This window comes from Verticillium dahliae, genomic scaffold (genome assembly GCF_000150675.1).
Source record: "Verticillium dahliae VdLs.17 supercont1.8 genomic scaffold, whole genome shotgun sequence".
Lineage (NCBI taxonomy): Eukaryota > Fungi > Ascomycota > Sordariomycetes > Glomerellales > Plectosphaerellaceae > Verticillium > Verticillium dahliae.
Genome location: NW_009276927.1, coordinates 702,883 through 723,120, shown reverse-complemented (window position 1 = coordinate 723,120; position 20,238 = coordinate 702,883). Strand labels below are relative to the sequence as shown.

Below are 20,238 nucleotides of genomic sequence, written 5' to 3'. Positions count from 1 at the left end.
TTGTGACCACAGCAGGTGCACAGCAGGCGCACTTTCCCCAGCCCATCAGAGTGTAACCGACCACGCCGACGAGTGTCTACATAAGGCCTCACCTACCTGGCCCACGATAACTTTGCACCATCATTGAGCCATCCAGTGCAGCCGATATTCGCTACTTCATCAGGATATTGATATCCCTGAACCATCCTCAAAATCTCCTACGAATCGTGTCCGCACATTATCGTCGACAACATGGATCCATCACCACGTAGCACCGGCTCATACTACATCGGCACTCTGGCCTTCATCAAGGCATACGCCGAAGCCAACTTCGAGTCCCCGACCTGGACCGTCAAAATGAAGCGCACCCGCGAGTAGGTCATTGCGGCCAACGCGGCTCACGCATCAAAGGCGACAGAATGCCCGACAGCAACAGACAGCCCTGAACAATCAGAGGCAGCAGAGGACGACGCTGGCCATGTCAACGTCGACGTTCCTCGTATCAAAAGTCCACTACAGATCACCGTGGATTCGACTGTTTATCGATTCTGGCGCATGCGCACGGCAGGGCCACCGGCGTGTCCGGAGCCAGGTTTCTTCATGGCTCGAAGGCCGCCATTCCATGCATGGCTGAATGATAGAGCGCGCACCTCCTACGAAAGAACAAAGCTGCCAGTGAGGCTCAGGGAGATCATGAAGTTGAACGACAGCGGAAAGGCGCCCAGGGCACTACACGTCGAGGCGTCGCCGGATTGTCCCGCAGATGAAAAAGATGCCAAGAACGAGGGTCAAGCCGCCCATGCGGAGAGCCCATCGCCTGGGATTTAAGTCGGGACAAGATAAGGTGGATGTCGGGGAGATATGACGCCCAAGATGTTGCCTTGCTTGACAAGCGTTCTTGCAGTTAGTTTTTAGCTTTACTGATAGATTCCAGCGCAGTATTGTTGAACACAGTCCTCAATTGCGTGTGATTTGAGTGATGGATGCAGTGCTTGGTGGCTACTATGACGTCAGAAACCCCTCTCCAGCGCAGCATTACAGCGCTTCCTTGGTGCAGTTACAGCGGACAGCGCTTCCTTGGTGCATCTACAGCGGACACTCCGCTGGAAGGGCATCACGTGCTTCCGCAGCCATCGGCGGATTCCGATGCATGTGCACCACGTTGGAGGGGCATTTTGGGTGTCGCGCAGCCTAGCGCGGGGCAGTTGGGAAAAAAAACTTCGATCGAGGCGGGCAGGCGGGGTGACATGGTGATCACGATTCTGGCAGCCTTCTTCTTTTCTCTTCTTCTCCTTTTCCTCTGGTGATTTCCATCCACATTTTTTCTGCCTCCTTGCTTCAGCCTTCCTCCCCTTCCGCGATACCCTCAACACCGTAGCTCGTACGCCTCGTACACCACCAACACCATCAAGATGGCCGAAATCGAGAAGATCTACGTCACCTACAACGACGTATGTGCTGCCCCTCACCCTCTCTTGTGCGACAGTGCTTATGCAGCAACCCGCGTCCTGTTGAACCTCGGGGATGCTTTCCATCCTCACCCCTGAACAGACAGCCCCGGCTGACACGAGGAAAACAGGTGCACAAGCTCTGCCAGGAGTCGGCTGCCGAGATCCTCGCCAACTTCAAGCCCCATCTCATGATCGCCATTGGCGGCGGCGGCTACGTCCCCGCCCGCATCCTGCGCTCCTTCCTCCGCCAGCCCGGCAGCCCCAACATCCCCATCCAGGCCATCGGCCTCTCCCTGTACGAGTCGCTGCCCGAAACCCTGGCCGGCACCGAGACGCCCGGCGTGCCCGAGGTGCCCGGCACGCGCGTGACGCGCACGCAGTGGCTCGACCTGACGGCCCTCGGCGAGATGGAGAACCTCGTGGGCAAGCGCGTGCTCATCGTCGACGAGGTCGACGACACGCGCACGACGCTCGAGTACGCCGTCAAGGAGCTCGAGAAGGACGTCGAGGCCGCGCGCCGCCGCCTCGGCACCGACGAGAAGACCCAGTTCAGCATCTTTGTGCTCCACAACAAGGACAAGCAGAAGAAAGGCACCCTGCCCGCCGAGATGCTCGACAACGGCCGCTACCTCGCCGCCCGCACCGTCGGCGACGCCTGGATCAACTACCCCTGGGAGGCCGAGGACATTGACGAGCACGACCGCCAGGCCGCCAGCGCCCTCAGCAAGCAGGCGAAATAAAGCTTTGCGGGCTTTGGGGGAGGGATGGATGGGGACGACACCGGTCTTTGGGGGGGGGCTATCGTTGCTTAGGGGAGGGGGGAAGGCGATACCAATTTGGGGGGCGAGGAGAGTGCCTGTTATTCAGTGCGAGGCACGCCCTCTCCTGGCTGAGGTTGACGGCGGGGCATGCATACGTTGCGTACCCTGCCGACGAACCATGAATACATGACATGCAAGGAATTTCAACTGGTGGACAAGCGAGGCCGCCGTACAACGTGCTTTGAAACAAGTGATTCGTGACGCTACATTGAAAGCACTCCCGTGCGCAAGACTAAAACTACCGGACTATTACTGATACACCCCCTTGGCCTATACCCACTCACGCGCTGAGTCCCAGCTCCCTGATGATGATGTCGGCCGCCTTTTCACCGACGACCAGCGCCGTGTTGTTGGTGTTGGCGCCGACGTTCGCGGGCGGGATGCTCAGGTCGGCAATCTTGAGCCCCTTGGTCCCCCAGACATTCAGGTCCTGGTCCACAACGCCGTTCTCCTCCCGCGGCGCCATCTTGGCCGTGGCAAGCGAGTGCCACGTCGTGCCGACATTCTCGCGAATCCACTGCTCGATCGCCCGGTCGTCGTCGGCCGAGTACTCAATGTCCTTGACGTCGCCGAGGGCGCCCTCGACCGCCGCGCAGGCGGCAGCAGACCCCTCGGCGAACGCGGGGTGTCCGGCCGCGAGCTCGCCGCGGAACATGGCCGTGCGGCGCATGATCTCGCGCTGCTTCTTGTAGGCCCAGAGCTGTTTCTTCAGGTCGATGCCGCGGGCGTCGCTGAGGTAGCCCGGGTCAAAGTCGAGCGCGTCGGAGACGTCGGGGCCCGTGATGTGCATGTGGCCGCGCGAGTACGGGTACGCCGTGTACGTGCCGACCGTGACGTAGCCGGCCTCGGGCACGCTCGCCGGATCGCCGAGGAAGCTTTGTTCTGCGGTGAGCGAGGGGCACGGCAAAAGTGAAAAAAATGGTTCGCGAACTCACCATGAAACGAGGCCCATCAGCATGAGCGGCCTGTCGGGCGCATTCTTAAAGTCATTGTCCCAGGCGTCCTGGAAGTCGGGACCCAGCGCCGCGACGTCGTCGTCCGAGGGGCGCAGCTTGGACGCTATGTCGATCGCGTTCCAGCCAACGCGGGGGTCCTTCTTGTCGATGAGCTCCTGCCGCTTGTCCGGATTGCGCAGGATGCCGTCGATGGTCTCGTGCTCTTGCAGGCTCGAGAGGTACGGGTACAGAATCAGCTGGTGGTCTTGGTAGTCGCGGCCGACACCCGGCAGGTCGACCTTGACGTCCACGCCGGCCCTTTTCAGAATCTCAGGGTCGCCGAGGCCAGACCGTTCGAGAACAGGTGGCGTGCCGCAGGCGCCGCAGGAGACGACGACGAGCTTGCGCGCCCTGACCTGCTTCTTGGGATGTTTCGTCGTCTCCAGCACGGCCTGGAAGTCTGGGTTCGGCGTGTACTCGACGCCCACCGCTCGCTTGTCGTCGTCGAGCAGGACGCGGACGACTTTGGATTCGGTGAGAATGTGGAGGTTGGGATACTTGTCATTGTCCATCTTGTCGTGGAGATGGACGCGGGCAGAATCTTGTCGCTTGCCCTCGGGGCTGACATAGCGGAGCCATCGCTCGACGCCGTTGTTGGTGTCCAGGGTCTGGAGGTCCTTGATCTCAGGCCAGCCCACCTCGCCCATGGCCTTGATGAATTCATTCTCCGAGAACTCGGAGCGGAACGTGCCGCTGGAGATGTGCACGGGGCCGCTGTCACCATGACGGCTCTTGTCGCCCGGGCCGTGATATGTTTCGAGCTTTCGAAGAGTGTGAGCTTGCTTTCTAATCTAACGAGAAACCGGGTGGGACGTCACCTTCTTGAGAAATGGCAGTATCTCATCAGCGGACCATCCAGGGCTCTTCCACGAGTCGAAATCCGAACGCTGAGCACGCGTGTACATCATAAAGTTGATGGAGGATCCGCCGCCGAGGACACCGCCGGAAGGAACAATGACCTCGCGTCCGGCACATTTCTCCGATTTGTTGCCCTTGTAGAAAATGGCAGTCTTGCTCGTGGGCAGCAGGTGGTCCAGGAAGAAGGCGGGGTTCTCAATATTGGACACGCCGCGGTTGTCCTGGCCGCCTTCAATTACCAGAATCGACAGATTCGGGTCGGCTTCAGCCAGGCGGCCTGCCACGACACATGCCGCAGTGCCTCCTGTAGTGGGAATTTCAAAGTCAGTATGTGCTACCTCGTCGATGGCAAACCATTACAAGTGAGGACGACATGAAGAACTGCCCACGCGTACCTCCGGCAATGATGACATCGACCTCATCGATGTCATCGGCAAGCTTCGTGTACACGCCCATTGTGAGACGATATGAGTGACAGGCTTCTAGGCAGCGATCGATTTCGCTTCGGACATGAGCCTGGATGAGAAAGAAAAAGAGAAGAGGGAGACGCGTTGGAGATGCCCGTGGAACTGTTCTGCTTAAAAGCTGGCGAGTCTCAACGTACGCACGCCATGCCTTGTCCTCCCTTTTCCCCTCCCCGCGTTGCCTCTTACGAAACTAGAGGGGACCATGTGCAACGATCCCCACGCTCTGGAACCGGCTCTTGGCTGTCGAAGGGTCATCGCTTCGGCGATAACATGGCGCAGCTGGGACGAGAACTGCCCGTCGCATCCACGGGGGTTCAATAGTGTCCTGCTTATCTCCGACTTCCCCGCAATCTGGGGTATGGGGAGGGCATCTCGTTTCGAGGTCCAGGGCTGGCTCGACGTTGCCTCCCCTCTGTTGCTTTTGCTAATGGGGGGCCGCCAGCGACGCTAACACGGTTCATGTCCTTTAAGCTAGGCCGCCTCTGTCAAGGATATGCGGGGTTGGTGCACCCAGCGCGGTCGCTTTCCGCAGCAGGTCTGGCCTTTGGCGTGCTTCTTCTTCGTTGCTTAGGGGTTTCGAGAAGGAGGCGTCGAAGGGGAGACGTATCGCATGGCTCCCCTCGTCCGCTCAACCCTCTTTCGTAAGAGTGAGGCGTGCCCAAAGTCCAAAGCTCACGAGTCGCTGTAGCCTGAGTCAGTGGACCCTACAATCCGTAAACGCCGATGCTGCGACCACATAGGAGTGATAGGGCCGTGTAGGAGATTCTTTTTGTATGAAGCTGTCACAGCCCGAGTGGTCGCTTGTACCCTCGGTTGTTTTCAGAACCGCTTGACACAGCTTGCGCGCATCTTCGAAGCATCGAGTGATGTTTGGTAATGGCCACTGCCGTGCTGTGCCCTCCCCTATATGACCTCTCCGCCAACCTCGAGTGCGCGATCTGAGCCGTTTGTGAACCAATGTGCATAGCCATGCGCTCCCCATATCACAGGTGCGTGAAGAATCATTTCTGTATGATGCCATTCAGGTGTCAAGTCGAATGGCGTCATTCCCGGTAGGGGGCAGCTCAGGACGAACTGCGAGGAGTACAGCTTTCTAAAGTGTGTCAGACATTCATGCCAGAGGCGACACGGCTCAGGCAGAGGCTTCCTGCTTACTGATGACAACTTGCAAGCAAACAGGCTTGATCTCGCCATTTGTCCTCTTTGCTGTCACTGGCGAGTCCCGCATCGCCAGTAGCATCCGAGGCCCGAACGCTTTTCCTTTGCTGCCCTTATCCGCTCCTCGCCATCTGATGCAGTTGTCGCTCGAGCTTTGGGGGTGCCAGATGGCGCCAGTTCGTTCTACTCATCTCCAGGTATCCGGGACTGAGAGAGTATCAGGCAAGATTCTCAGAATTCGGGTGTCTCGACCTCAAAACGGGTCAGGAGAAAATGTTTCCCATAGGTAGAAGCTGAAGATTGTCTCACAGCAGGCATACGATACATGTGTGCCAAAGTCGATGGAAAAGGGCTGCCACAGGTATTTGCCTTGGTCGTGTGATGTTGTACACTGGCGAGGAAAACGTCGTGATACTTGGACGGCGGTGGGTCCAGGATTTGTGCAATGCTCCTTCCTGCCAGACAACGCCAACGCCGGTGGGTGCCTATTCGAACAGATTGCACAGATTGCATCCACAAACCTCTCCAACCACTTCATCCTCCTTCATCTCTTCATCAAATTCCCCATCTTGATCGACCTTCTGCTCTCCTCAACTCATCATGACCATCCTCATCCTGGAACCCGACGTCCATGACCGCGCTCGAACTTCGATACAGAGGAGTGCCGCTCAGCACGCCGAGGATGGCCGCCTGCTCTCCCACATCCATCTCCATGTGGACATGCCGCTACTCAAAAACCCGCACGAGAACCCTCTGCCCTGCCGTGAGCCTATCGAGGAGACGACCGAAGTCAGCGCATATTTCTCCGCGCAGTTACACGCCTTGTACGAACAGTTGGCCGCCTACCACGCGAGACCCGCTGCCTCGTTGGCAGACGCAAGGCTGGCGCAAATGGACGAGGAAAAGGGTGTTCAGGTCGAAATCACCGTCGGATGCCAGTCCTTTACTCGCTTCCCGCATTGCCAGCACCTCATCTACCACGCTCGCCGTCTGACGCTACACGATCCAAAGACACTCCCAGTCCTGCCCTTTGTGCGTAAGCTCCGCATTCTGCCAGGGAGCGGGCCTCGCCAGGACTTCTATTTCAGCCGTGTCCGACCTGTATCGCTCCACGTTCCCCTCGCATGCCTTGCCCATCTCCCGAGCGTGGCAGAGATCGACTGTCCGTGGTTGTGGGAGCGACTTCCCTTCCCTGCCGCAGGCCGGCCCATGCGCCACTTCACACGCGTCTGGGAAGGACCCTGGCGCGATGCGCGTCACGAGTTTGGCGCCGCTGTGATGCAGCAGAAAGAGCTTCTGGGTCTGCCAGTCCCCTCCACTTTAACCAAGGCCAGGCTGTGGTTCTGGCAGCCTGGACTTGCCTGTGAGGACGACCAGGCGCTGATCATGCCGGATCTTGTAGCACCAGCCAAGCAGGACCCCCTGTCCGTGGGACTACGCATGCTGGCAGCCCAGCTGCAGGAGCTCGACCTCCGTGCCTTTCTGACCGAACATATCTTCCCCTCCCCTGATGCGCCATCGTCGACGCAGTGGTCACACCTGCGACGCCTGACCATCGAGTTTCACCCGCTGCGACCAGATGGCCGCTGGTATTTCGTCGGACCGCGCGGCGAAGGTCCCCACCCCAAGGGCTTCGCCATCTCCAAAGCCGACCACTACCCGCCCCTGCAGACGACCACCGAAGACGAGGAGGTGGACGAGCAGTGGAACGAGGATCCCGAGGGCGGCGAAGAGGTCGATTTCTTCCCCGACGTGTTCCGCACCCAGCCGAGCCCCGAAACTATCGAGCCCTTGCTGTCGGCCTTTGCTTCGGCTGTCAAGAACATGGGCGCTCTCGAGGACGCCGAGCTCTTTGCCTACCTGGCGTGGTGTCCCTCTGACAGCAGGGCCGAAGAGTACGGAGACGAGGCGCCGTACGATTCTGAGAACGGCGTGCATAGATGGGGCGTGCGATACCTCACTGCGAAGGGTGGCGACGAGGACACTGTTGAAGGCGTCGTTCAGTGGCAGATTGGTGACTGGAGACCAAGTCAGAGCGTGTTGGACCTGTTTGAAGGCCTTGGGCGACAGGAGTGGCTAGACTTTACGTTTGAGGAACAACGAAAGATCAAGTCTCACGGCGTTGCTTAGAGACGCAGGTGGGGGAGAGAGCAAGGTACAATCATGATGAGTTACAAAATGGTAACATTGCATTAAATTTCCGTCATTCAGTCTTTGCATCTCTTCGCTGTCTTTACCCGACCTCAGCTGTTTCAGGACGTCCTCCCTGTACAGAGGCATCTCCCCAGGAAAGACTCAGAAAGCCGACTGCCAAGGAGGCATGGTCGCCAGGTAGTCGTCCATGGCCTCAATGTCATCAATGAGGTTCCTGATCCCCTGCTTGGTTGCCAGAACCGTCGTGCTGTCCCCCGGCTGGTCTTGGTTGGCCTGTCTAACAGCATCGCCCGTCCACTGCTCCTTCAGAGGCCCAATAAACTCGTAAATGACCTTCATCGTCTTGGTCTGCATCAGGAGAAACTCGCCCTTCATGAACGCGTCCCACTCAGCCCGTAATCCGTAACCCTGCTGCGGCCACGCAGTGAAACCCTGCGGCGGGTTCGCCGGTAGCAGCGTCTTGTCGAGCAAGTCGAGGACGGCGCCGACGCGAGCCTTTTGCGCCCGCAGAATGCCCAATACGGTCCCATCGTTGTGGTACACGCGGGACCCGACGAGGGAGCGCATTGCCTTGAGCATCGCTCGCGCGCCCGCCGCCGTCGGCAGCCTGTCCGTCAGCCACGATGACGTGTTGATAATGTTGTCGTCCGCGCCCCAGGCCTTCCCCTTGGCGGGTGTGTTGATGACGGCCCCGAGCGAGACGTACTCCTCCGTCTTCCACTGGTGCGTCGGGAACTGCGCGGCGATGTGGTTGATCGGCGTCAGCGTGGCGGCGAACCCGCGCGCCGTGTCGAGGCCCGGGGCCGCCACGGCGTCAATGTCGAACATGACGTTGACGTACTCGCAGAACGAGATTCCCTTCTTGTTGGAGCTGGCGCTCGGGTCCGGGTTCGCGACCGAGTCCATCTTCTCGTCCATGTACGCGAAGAACTGCACGACCATTTGCGCCTCGAGGATGTGCTCCGAGTGGTAGGACGTACCGGCGACACGGGCGTCGAGCGGGCCGCCCCAGTCGTAGCTCCCGCAGACGTCGGGCTGCTCCCAGCCGTAGACGAGGGCGTCGCCGTCGAGAGAGCCGTCTGTCGGGTAGCTGAAGGTCGTCTTGAGGCTGCAGGCCTTGATGGGCTTCCTGCTGACAGACCTCCCGACGAGGTGCGCCAGGATCTCCCCTTCCACATCGTCCAGATCTTGTTCGTCGACGACGCCAAGAAGAGCGTCCTCTGGGACCTCTCTCTTCCTTCTACGCATGCCATCGTAGTCTTCGTTGAGGTACTTGTCCCGATCCCATGCTGCCTTGACATCTTGGCAGGAGCTGCTTTCGTTCTCGCCGTCGTCGCTCGACGGCGGGCAGAAGAACTTGCCGACGGGGAGACTGAGTACCGGGCCGTAGACGCTTCCTCTCTTGGCAAGAGGACCCGATCGCCGCTCGACTTTGTTGTGATCACCGACTTTGGTGTCCCCCTGCAGAGACGGGTTGTCGGCCGTAGAAAGATTGGCAGCCGATTCAACGAGATCAAGGTCCCTCTTGGACGGGATAGCGCCCAGCTTAGGACAGGTTCCCGCCTCGATGATGCCCTTGTTCCACTTGGGCGTCAGCTCATACTGGCCACCGGGCCAACCAAAGACCTCGGGCGCCTGGACTCTGGCAAACAGACGAGCACCGACGTCAAGGCTGTAAGTGAAGGGGCAGACGGCATCGGTAGAGACACCCGCCGTCAGCTTGGCCATGACACTGGCCTCGCCGACGACGGCGGCCGCGGCCGGATCGACATCCCACCTGTCTGCGAACCGGACGCCAAACTCGGCGGCAGCCGAGAGCCGGGCTGTGACGTCGCCCTGAACGGCGACGCCGGCGTAGAATTCGGGCTTCTTGATGCCTCCGAAGTCACCGGTGCGGTCGAGGCTCGTGTCGCCTTTGCCAATCTCCTTGGGCTTGTACGCATCGTCGCCGTTGTCGGGCACGACTTGTCGGACCTGCCATCGTGAAACATTGAGCGTCAGCTTGAGTGATGAAGGCTTCATCATTACTGTCTCACAGAGACGGAAAACATACCTCCCACTTGGCAATTTCGAGCTTAGTCTCAATAGTGCCTGCCACGGCGAAGGAGGCGTCAATGCTGCCCTCTACCGTGAGTTGAGGACCAATGGTGGCGATCCCCGGGATCTTAAACGAGGCGCCGGGGAAGGGAATGTTCAATATGACGCTCTTCTTCTCATAGAACACCTTGGCAACGGCTTCAAGGGTGATTACGCCCGTGATGGCGCCCTTGTTGTAAAAGGTGAGGTAACTTTGGCTCAGGTCAAGGGGCAGACTGAGGTCGTTGACAATGAGGGTAAAGCCAAAGCTGGACTCGACCTTGATCTTGAGCAGGGCCTGGGCGAGTAAGTGGCCTTCGTAGCTGATGTCGCCCTTGGAACAGGACCACGTCTCATCAATGAGCTTGGCTGTCAGGGTGTCATCATATCTGTGCATGAACTCGCGCTTAATCTCAGGCTTGACAAGCTGCGAGAGCCACTCCAGGATGCTCGTGCCAAACCAGCGTTCGTGCAGGTCGCGCGTCTCGAGCCCGCCAAAGTGATAGTCGTCCCTGAACTCCTCTTCGAGCCACCGAACGTGGTTGCCGCCCACGTCGGCGAGCGTGCGCTTGGTGAGGTCTCTCTTCTTCTTGGAGACCGACCCGGCGACGACTGTGTCCCAGTAGTCGTCCTGATTGCTAAAGTCGATGCGCATCTGGGTGCTTCCAAGGTCGCGCGGGACACGGCCAAAGTCGTAGTCAAACGTCAGTGAGTAGACCGTGGGCTTTCGAGGAGCGAGGTGGGCGAGACGGCGCGGCAGCAGCTTGACGTGGTCCTCTCCGTCGGCGGGCTCCATGCTCTTCGCGACGGCGTACTTGCCAGGGCCACACCCCGGAGGCATCTGCAGGATGGTTCCAGGCACCCCGTGGCCGAGACCTATCTTGTGGCAGTTGCTCCTCTCGGAGAAGTCGGTACAGACCATGCTAACGGTATGCTCGCCTTCTGTGACGGCATCTTCGCAACCAAAGACATCCCAGTGGGAGCCGTCGCGCTTGTCGACCGACACTTGCAGCTCGTCAGGCGAAGCCAGAACGACAAACTGAAAGGCGGCCTCATTAGGGTCATCATCGCCGCCAGCTGATGAATCGTCCGTCTTGAGGCTGAAATCGGTGTCGACGCTGTCTCCGTCTGGCGGGTGCTCAAACAGGTTTTCCAGCGGCACAGGGAGGAAAAGGGGATCGCCGGCCGACTCGCAGCAGAAGGTTCGCACGCGAGACAACTGGCCGCCGCATGTCTCGCCGCCGCCGAAATAGCTGTCGGTGAGCTGCACAAACTTCATATCGGGACAGTGGCCGTCGAAGCAGTTCCCTGGCTTGCCGTACCAGGCGCAATTCTTCCAGCGGTCGACATCATCCTCGGGACAGCAATACAGCTTGTTTGTGTCGAGGTCCAGCTGATCGAGCACCTCGAGGAGTACGCGGCCGGTGAGCGCTGCAAGGGGAACGGCGCGGCCGACGACCATGAGAATCACCTCGGCAATATCATCAAGGATGCTGAGTACGGTGCCTGAGAAGGTCAGCGGCAGATGACCAGCCTTGCACTTCTTGGCGACACCGCCCCAGTAGCACGAATTCTCCTCGCCGAGAGGGCTCTTACAGCAATGCGCCGCGTTGCCGTCCCAGCAGTCGGCACCGCCGCCCCATTTGCTCATATGTGTCATGACTTCGTCGTCGTGACAGCGTCCGTTGCAGATATTGGGCCCGCCTCGCCATGTACAGTCTTTTGGATCGGGGGCGCCCGAGAGCGGGCAGCAGAGCTGGCTCTTCTTGCCCTTGTCGCACTTTTGCTCCGTAATCTTGATGTCGCCCGGGCTACACCCTTTGCCGCACTTGGAGACGTAGCACTTCTCATTCGAGCCTGTCCAGTTGTCGTCCGCCTTGTCGGATCGGAAGTCACCCAGCGGCTTCGGGTCGAGCACGGCCGAGAGTGCTGACAGCTGGTCATCGTCCTGGTCGATGGCCCAGATCAGGAACCCGCCGAGGCCGAGCTTCTTTGCGAGGTCCTTCTTCTGCTTAAACGTCTCCTTGTCGTCGTACGACACCCACTGGTCGGTATTCCAGGTGATGTACTTGACGCCGGCCTTTTTGTCATGGACAGGCTTGAGCTTTTTGGTCTTAATGACCTCCATGATCTCGCGATAGCTGAGAATGCCCGACTCGCCGCTGCAGGCCCCTTTCTTGGCGCCTCCCTTGAACACACAACCGGGTTTATTGCAGGCCGGGTCGGCGAGCTGGAAGGCTCGGCCGTAGAACCCAAGACCCATGTTCAACTTGCCGGCTGACACATCGTTTCGCCAAAATAAATCAAACGCCAGGCTCATCTCAGTCAGATTTGTATGTCCGTAAATGTGAGATCCGATCGGATTGTCTCTGTCCCAAACCCCGTGTAAACTACATGGATTAGTCGATCTGGCCAAGTATTCGCCCCGTGGTGTTCATCGCCGGTTTATACGTACTCATAAGACATGACGTTGATGAAGTCAACATATTCAATTGACTTTAGGTCAAAGTGGCGCAGATACCAGAAGCTTGTCGGAGCAGTATAAGAGACGATATACCTTTTCGGTTGCTTCTTGTTTGCTGCTTCCAGCTCCTTGAGGAACTGGGTAAAGTTGATGCCGTCGTCGGGCACACCACCTCTGTCGTCAGCACCAGGGTATTCCTGTTGTATTCAATGGGAATCAGCAACTGCCAACTTTTATCACGAGCTCCACGGGCATGGTAGTGCATACCCAGTCAAAGTCAACACCATCAAACGCATATTGACGAAGAAAAGCCATCAGGTTCTCAATGAACGTCGATCGGTTTTTCTTCGTGCTGACCATGTCGCTGAATACCTTCTGGAGGGGGCCTGAGTAACCATTGTCAACTTATGTCTCTGCGCAGGGCAGAAATCCAAGGCACGTACCTGGATCATTATGTGTCCATCCTCCTATGGCAATGATCATCTTGAGACTCGGATTGCCTTTTTTCAGGTCGGTGAATTCGCTGAAGAGTTCGGACGGCAGGCCGTCCATCCCAATAATGTTGTACTCGTTGGGGGTGATGAACGCAAAGGAAAAGTAAAGATGGGTTAGCGAGTTGATGGGTATGTCTTTCATGGGCTATGTGCCGTATGGCCACTTCGTCAGTTTTCACTCAATCTGGTCTTGCTGTACGCGCAACTCCAAGAACGACATCACCCACCATTCCTTGGCACTCGGAGTTATACCGCCATGCTTCGTAATATCCAATAACGCGATCCAACTGATTGGAGCCCTTACGCTTGGGCCCTGGCTGCTTGCAGTTGGACTGGCAGCCACCGGTGGCACCATTATCCTTGACTTCGCAAAAGTCCCTTCGGCGGGCGTCAATCAACAAGAGACAGGAAAGGGGAGGTTCGTCAACTCACTCGGTCATGCCGCAGAACCCCCATCTACAAGTCGCAGAGCCGTCAGCTGATGAATTGCACCTCGCAAAAAGCAGCACTTACTTTCCACAGCAGACGTTGAGAAGACACTTTTGGCCAGGAACTTTGGCATTCTTCCCACATTCTGCTTTAGCATCACAGTTGGACCAACAGACTTCATTGGGCGAAATGCCTGATGTTCCACAGTACCTGGGCTCTAAGTTAGTGAATTGATCTGTGCATAAAAGAAGGGGATTGGGAAGGCATACTTTTCGCCATAATTACATTGAAGGGTTTTCTTCGGGCAGCATGCGCCGTTCTTGCAGGGTCGGTCGGGGCCACATGAATAATCGTCTCCTCCCACAACCTGTCTGGCGAAGAGGGATGGCAATGACTGCTCCTCGAACGGGGACACACTGTTGGTGGACTCTACATTCTTGTGATCAAGGTCATCAGGATTATCGACAACACTGCATACCGGCAGCTCATAGTCCCCACGGATTTTGGCGGAAAAGTCCAGAAACCTATGGGCGCGGTAAGCCTGAGTTTTGGGTGCGTATTCTCAGTACCCTGAGCATTGAGATTTACGGAGTGGCGCTTCTGCAGGTCCCTGACTGATGTGGTACGTCTTCGACATGAGGATTGGGATTGATAACTCCCGCGATACTGGTCGTAGCCAATATCAACAGGAGCAAAGTCCTCGCGGCAAGCCAATATTGTACCCACATGCCGTCTTGGTGCTGTTTCTTGGCCAAGAATCAAATCACAACAGACGTATACTTCAAATAATATGGATGATGGGAGGAAAATGCTAAAACACACTAGTCGGTTAATGTCAACCTGTCAGAGATTCTCAGGAATTCCGGGAATCCTCGGCCACTTAACACCGTAGAGGAGACTATCCAATCTCGATTACTCACTCGTTGTTCTGAGTGTTTTGTCTGTCCGCTTGGCGTTCTACAGGACCACACATTGTGCTGCCGCGTCGCCGTCAAATGCGATCGTGTCATATTATCATACACTAACACGGCCTGAAATCTTTTGGACATGAATTCGCGAGTTTGCGCAAGTACTACAGATGGTTCGTCGAAAATGAAACTTGGCAGGGTAGGTAGGATTCCTTGGGTTACGCAGTGATGAAAGAAGCCCTCGGTGAGGCCGGTCACTTCACCCAACAACGGCAAATGGTCATCGAGCTGACCGTTCGGGTATGTCCCAAATGGTTCAGCGTGTACCAGTGACGTTGAAGAATCTCGAAGAAATTCCGTCTAAACAGTTGCTTCCCCTTCCGCGCCGGCCGATGACGGAGGCCGACGTGAGATTCCGGCTGAATAGAGACTCGCAGGATTCGTGTTACGGCGCTCACACGGCGCATGGTTTCAACGCCTTCGCATCTTTGATCCATTTTGAGAAGGTGTCACCCGGTCTGACATGGGATGTGGCGTACTTTGACAGCAGATCAGACATAGTTGCAAGACATTCAAGATGCACGGCGCGGGGTTGGTCATCCCTTGTTCTGGTGATTGGTGAGACTCCCGAATACCTAGGGTAGTTGATCTGTTTCGGAAACGCCAAGAATAGTGTATTCTTTGTTTCTCAACCCATGAGGCAGGAGATCTGAGCAGAAGTAAATGCCGCCAAGTTTACTCATGTCACTTAACTACTGACCTTTCCAACTCCCAGACTTCCCACACGACGCATACAGCAGACGGACTTTTGTACTTTGCTTCTTTACCCACTAGCTAAGAAATCTTCATCCCGTCACCATGATGGTTCAACTCTCTCTAGTCTCAGGCCTCGGGGCTCTACTGAGCTTTCAGCCCGCGGCCGCTCTCACAATGATCTACAATGAAAGTCTGCCCGACAACCTCCCGTCACTTTGCTCTAAGGCTCTTCTGGCTGACGTGCCCTGTGACCGCCTCGTGCGAGATCTTCGCCCAGATTTCTTTTACCGTCCAGCGTCTCTGGAGCGTATGTGTACCTCGGGCTGCGCCGCAGCATTGTCTTCATGGACATCGTCGGTCCGGTCCGCGTGCGGCAAGAATGTGAGCGTCCCCACCGACTTTGACCTCCTCGCATCGCCAGTGGTGATTCCGGCCACACTCGAGCACACATTTGAGTTTACGTGTCTGCGGGAGAATAATAAGTTTTGTGGCCCTGTTGCGGCCTTGGCTGCTGTCTTCACAGACCCTGGAGGTTGGTCAATATCACTTGGCGACGTCGTCTGTCGTAACTCGCAGGGGTACTTACGGCTCAAATAGTATCGCCTTTCAACTATCTCAGTGAAGCGCCGGAGGGGACCACAGATCCCGGTCGCTGTGACAGCTGCATCGCAGCCAGGCTTCGTATGCGCGCAGGATCGCCCTACTTCGACGGCCCCATCGTGGCAAGCGAATCGCTCTACCAGAGACTTACGTCGAGCTGTGGCATCACGGGCAAACCTGTCACCACCACAACTATTGACTACTCCATCAGCGAGCCTGAACCTACGGAAGATTCTTGTGACGGAACGCAATACACGATCCAAAATACTGATGATTGTTACAGCATATCCAAGGCCCAGGGTGTTGCCACAGCTTGGCTTTTGGCAGACAATGGCCTCGCCGCATACTGTGCTGACTTTCCCACGTCAGGCAGTCTCTGTATTGCTAACAAGTGTGATACCGTCACTGTTGGAGTCAACCAGACATGTATCGCTATCGCCAACTCTGCAGGAATAACAGTAACCCAGCTCAAGGCCTGGAACCAGGTCATCAATCCTGTGTGCTCCAACATTGGCATGATGAACGGTACCACGCTCTGCATCAGTCCTCCAGGACCTCGGCTGCCTCTGCCTGGGACTACCGATATTCCACCACTGGTCCCAACCACGGCCGCACCTGTGCCAACAGACGCCGCCGCGGGGTCCAACAAGCCATGCAGCCGCTGGTACAACGTCGAAGCGGGCGACTACTGTAATCTGGTGATCCTCAAGTTCGCCATCTCGCTGGACGACTTCCTCTTTCTCAACCCCGGCATCAATGCCAACTGCACCAACTTGTATGCAAAAGAAAGCTACTGTGTACATCCAGTGGGAGACAGTAAGCCTAGCCTTCTCTCTCTCTTCTCTTTCTCGATATGCCCCTTCTGATCATTGATGCCCGTTGTAGTCAACACCTACGCTGGCCGCCCTGGACATGTCTCTATCACAATCGATCCCAATGCGACTTTCACCGGCATTCCCTTCACCATGCTTCCTAATGCGACCGTAAAAGGCTATTCACGGCCATACACCCCTGCGCCGCTGGCCAAAGGAGTCCGCGAAGACTGTGTGCACTATTTCAAGGGCGATGACTACCAGTTTCCTCCAGACCAGCTTGGGTACTGGAAGAGCAATTGCGAACTCGCCGCCCGCAACTATGGCGCCGACAACGACAACTTCGTCGCCTGGAACGCATTGGGTACCAATGTCACCGACCCTTCCTGCTCTTTTGTACCTGGTGGGAGGTACTGCGGCTCCTGGAATTCGCAGGTTGTCCGCACCATCACTGAGACTGAGCCGGCGACTGCAACCACCGGCGATGGGGGCCCGACTCCTCCTGCGCCGACACATTCAGGTCAGCCTCAAGACTGTGATACTTGGCATGTCGTTTCCTCAGGCGACTCTTGCCAGTCAGTGGCAGACGACGCCGGCATCTCACGGGACCAGTTTCACGACTGGAACCCGGCCGTCGGCCGTGACTGCTCAACCAACTTCTGGCTGGGCCAGGCTTACTGCGTCGGCGTTTCTGAAGACATGGGCGACATGTCCACAGTGGCATCCTCCACGACGTCGTCCGTGACGCCCGGCCCTTCTAAGCCGGAACCACCAGGGCCAACGCATACCGGTCAGCCGAGCGATTGCGACGAGTGGGATGTTGTGGAAACGGGCGATACCTGTGGCTCACTCGCTGAGAGTAACGACATTTCGTTGAGTCAATTCTTTGACTGGAATCCAGCAGTGAGCCGCGACTGTGTGGCCAACTTCTGGATTGGCCAGGCATATTGTATTGGAGTTTCATCGTGATGATCGTCTCTGCGAGCCCAGGTAAGCCATGTCTCTATGGTTCCAGGTTAATGCTGGTAGTCAACAAAATAAACGATTGTCATCAATCATTCCATCGTTTCGTCATTCATGTCTAGCGAGGTATTCACCTAACCTCAATGTGGTCTAAACTACGATGTGCAGCATGCTGACTTCATGGTGCCGATGATCGTCACATATTTCAACACTGGATCACTATCTTTCATTGTGAAATTTGATAATACTGTTTTGCTTCTGTTGTGCTTTCCTGGCATGAGGTGCTCTGGCGAGGCTGCCTCCTAAGCATGTTTCCAAGCATCACGCAAGTCACTGGAATTCCGAGTTTTAAGTGAAAAGAATAACAAGTCGTACTCTATTACCATAATTTCTCATGCGCTCCCGGAGCGCGGCTCGGCCCCTCAATAAGCATCGCAAGTGTTTCACAGACCTCTCTAAACTCCTGCTCGATCTCACTCTTTCCCTGCCCACCACTTACCTCCCAGCGTCTGTAAAGGGGTTCACGAGCGGCTTGGTACTTGTCGATAACGCGCCCGGCCTGTTTCACCGTCTCAACAGCGGCGTCAATCTTGTGTTGAACCCCCACCTGCTCATTTCTTACTTTGTACACCCACAGCTGACTCTCGGCCTTGACCAGCTGTGCTCCGAGGCAGTGAAAGACCAGAACCGGGACCTTGTCGGTGCCCCTCACTACCTGGAATCCGAGCTCTGGACAGAGCCTGATCATCATCTCGAGGTTGGCTTTCAATTCATTCAGTGCTTTGAGTATGGTTTTGATGTTCCCACTCTGACCGTCACACTTCGAAAGGTGTCGGGTTCTGGCATCGCCCTTGTCTGTGCCGTCAGGGGAGACAGGAAGGGTATTGGACCCATCAAAACTCGAGAGGGTTGCGGTGAAGGTTGGTTCTGAGGATAAACGTCGAAGGGTTTTGAGGCTGTGTTTAGACAGGGCATTGTGTGGTGAGCCGCGAAGACTATCTTTTGCATCTTCGTAGCAGTGTGTGTGGTGTGGCATGGTATTAAATCCGATGAGGTGCGGTGATTATGTCTGTCAAGTTTGATGAATAACATATTGACGGTTCTATGGGAGTGAGGAGTGCTCCCCCTAAATGACCTTGGTGACCGTGTTGAACAACGCTTCCGTGCGTTGATCATTGATGCTGTTCTTTCCCAGTAGGACGGCGAGATGTACCAAAGCGCACCTGCATTGCGAGTTTCCAAAGCAAGAAGGTCACATTGTTCTCGATTGCAGATTGCAGCAACAACCCCCTCTCCCTTTGTTCGAGCCCGACAGACACAGAGCTGTTGTAAAGGCTGATCTAAACCCCCTTGTCATCGTGTTTGTCAATACGGCAAATTGAAAGTTGGGACAAGCCGAGAAGATGTCTCGGGATCACGAACAACCGTGTACCTGGCGTTCAAAAGAATCATCTCGACAGGCTGTAGTCTTTTGCGAAAGTCTTGGTATTGAATGCCGATGCTGTACAAGTAATCAACGCAATGAGTCATGGGGCGGAGTGAGGTCGTCAAAGCCAGAGACACAGTCGGGGCGTTCAGCCCCCCAGCGTGCCCTGCTGCCTATGCTGCTCCTTGAGCCTCTTCTCCGTCTTCATGAACTCCCGGATCCCGACCGGAATGTCCGCGTACAGGCCCTCGTCCCACGCGTGCTTTGCCGGTCCCTGTTCTGGCGGCTGCGGCACCCAGTTCAGCTCGGAACCGCGGCCGTCGCCGTCCACACTGCCGGAGCCACCGCCAGCGCTGCTGCCGCTGGCCTGCTCCGCCTCAGTCTCCGCCAGGGCCTCCGCTTGCTGTGCCGCCAACCTCGCGTCCGCCTCCTTCTTGGCCGCCGACCACTCCTCGAGCTCCTCCTGGAACAAATCGTACACGCAGTTGACGCACCCACTCATGCAGCAGTTGTCGGGTTCCACGGGCCGCGGCGGCACGAGCACGCCGGCGATTGTGACCGTCTTGGCCCGAGCGGCAGCGAGACGTTCGGCGCGGGCTCGAGGACCGGAACGGATCTCGCCGAACACGAGGCGGGCTTTCTCCTCGGCGGTCGCTGGAGGGGGACTAGGCACTGGCGGCTCCTCCTGTTCTGTGGCTTCAGCATGGGAGGGTTCAGCCGGCGCGCGCTGGGGAAGTGGGGGAGGTTGGAGCGACGGGGGAGGAGGAGGGCGGTGGACTTACGCTTCTTCGCGGGCTCCTTCTTGGCGGAGGGGGCGGCGGACGCGGGAGGCTGCTCGGGCTTCTGGCCGGGGATGGGCTGGGGGTCGTCGAGCATGGCTTGGTAGAAGTTGCCGATGGGGTGAGCCTGCTTGTTGGAGGGCACAATGGGCGCAGGAGGCGTCTGGGACTGGATGGTGTGGGTGGCCGAAGACGCGAAGCGGGCGGCGGGAGCGCGCGCCGCCATGAAAGAGCGCATACGGGGGAGGATCCTGGAGACCGACATGGTCGTGAGTGCCGAGGGCTGCGTAGTCGAAGGGGCGGGTCAAGTTGGTGGTAGTGAACGATCCAGAAAAGTCATCGGGGATCGGGATGCACCATGGAACGCCGGGATATTCACGTCGTAAAGTCACGTGCTGTGGTGACTAAGCACATATCGAAGCACAACAGAGCAGTTCACAAGGACAGATGGAGCAATATTTGATGATTTGATGCCAGATCGATCCAGAAGCTGGAAAGAACTTGCAAAAGCACAATTGACTGCTTGTTCACATTGTGTCCAGTTCGCTTGAGACGTGGTCGCTCCAGGTCCACGGCGTACTTCGTAGCTCATGACGGAGTTGACATTGAACCCAATGCGGCAGGCGGTCAGCACAGCTCCCACCTCGA

General features: G+C 57.1%; 7 protein-coding genes across 7 annotated transcripts; 4 read left to right on the top strand and 3 right to left on the bottom strand.

Annotated features, from left to right (window-relative positions):
- Nucleotides 1-231: 231 nt before the first annotated feature.
- Nucleotides 232-807, top strand: VDAG_04786 (uncharacterized protein; the record flags this gene model as incomplete). Its single annotated transcript, XM_009654390.1, has 2 exons — nucleotides 232-353; nucleotides 420-807. The coding sequence occupies 2 exons, from the start codon at nucleotides 232-234 to the stop codon at nucleotides 805-807; spliced, it is 510 nt and encodes a 169-aa protein (XP_009652685.1).
- A 584-nt stretch (nucleotides 808-1,391) lies between these two features.
- VDAG_04785 (hypoxanthine guanine phosphoribosyltransferase) lies at nucleotides 1,392-2,170 on the top strand (the record flags this gene model as incomplete). The annotated part of the gene is made up of 2 exons (XM_009654389.1): nucleotides 1,392-1,430; nucleotides 1,559-2,170. 2 exons carry the CDS (start codon nucleotides 1,392-1,394, stop codon nucleotides 2,168-2,170), a joined length of 651 nt encoding a protein of 216 aa, XP_009652684.1.
- A 361-nt stretch (nucleotides 2,171-2,531) lies between these two features.
- Nucleotides 2,532-4,560, bottom strand: VDAG_04784 (alcohol oxidase; the record flags this gene model as incomplete). The annotated part of the gene is made up of 4 exons (XM_009654388.1): nucleotides 2,532-3,126; nucleotides 3,187-4,007; nucleotides 4,065-4,408; nucleotides 4,500-4,560. The coding sequence occupies 4 exons, from the start codon at nucleotides 4,558-4,560 to the stop codon at nucleotides 2,532-2,534; spliced, it is 1,821 nt and encodes a 606-aa protein (XP_009652683.1).
- A 1,769-nt stretch (nucleotides 4,561-6,329) lies between these two features.
- On the top strand, nucleotides 6,330-7,859 carry VDAG_04783 (uncharacterized protein; the record flags this gene model as incomplete). The annotated part of the gene is made up of 1 exon (XM_009654387.1): nucleotides 6,330-7,859. The coding sequence occupies one exon, from the start codon at nucleotides 6,330-6,332 to the stop codon at nucleotides 7,857-7,859; it is 1,530 nt and encodes a 509-aa protein (XP_009652682.1).
- A 165-nt stretch (nucleotides 7,860-8,024) lies between these two features.
- Nucleotides 8,025-14,319, bottom strand: VDAG_04782 (oviduct-specific glycoprotein; the record flags this gene model as incomplete). The annotated part of the gene is made up of 9 exons (XM_009654386.1): nucleotides 8,025-9,857; nucleotides 9,937-12,328; nucleotides 12,415-12,620; nucleotides 12,691-12,809; nucleotides 12,867-13,062; nucleotides 13,145-13,295; nucleotides 13,350-13,373; nucleotides 13,825-14,157; nucleotides 14,267-14,319. 9 exons carry the CDS (start codon nucleotides 14,317-14,319, stop codon nucleotides 8,025-8,027), a joined length of 5,307 nt encoding a protein of 1,768 aa, XP_009652681.1.
- An 865-nt stretch (nucleotides 14,320-15,184) lies between these two features.
- On the top strand, nucleotides 15,185-17,391 carry VDAG_04781 (LysM domain-containing protein; the record flags this gene model as incomplete). Its single annotated transcript, XM_009654385.1, has 3 exons — nucleotides 15,185-15,542; nucleotides 15,608-16,426; nucleotides 16,496-17,391. The coding sequence occupies 3 exons, from the start codon at nucleotides 15,185-15,187 to the stop codon at nucleotides 17,389-17,391; spliced, it is 2,073 nt and encodes a 690-aa protein (XP_009652680.1).
- Nucleotides 17,392-18,959: 1,568 nt separating this feature from the next.
- VDAG_04780 (uncharacterized protein) lies at nucleotides 18,960-19,855 on the bottom strand (the record flags this gene model as incomplete). The annotated part of the gene is made up of 2 exons (XM_009654384.1): nucleotides 18,960-19,501; nucleotides 19,594-19,855. 2 exons carry the CDS (start codon nucleotides 19,853-19,855, stop codon nucleotides 18,960-18,962), a joined length of 804 nt encoding a protein of 267 aa, XP_009652679.1.
- Nucleotides 19,856-20,238: the final 383 nt, after the last annotated feature.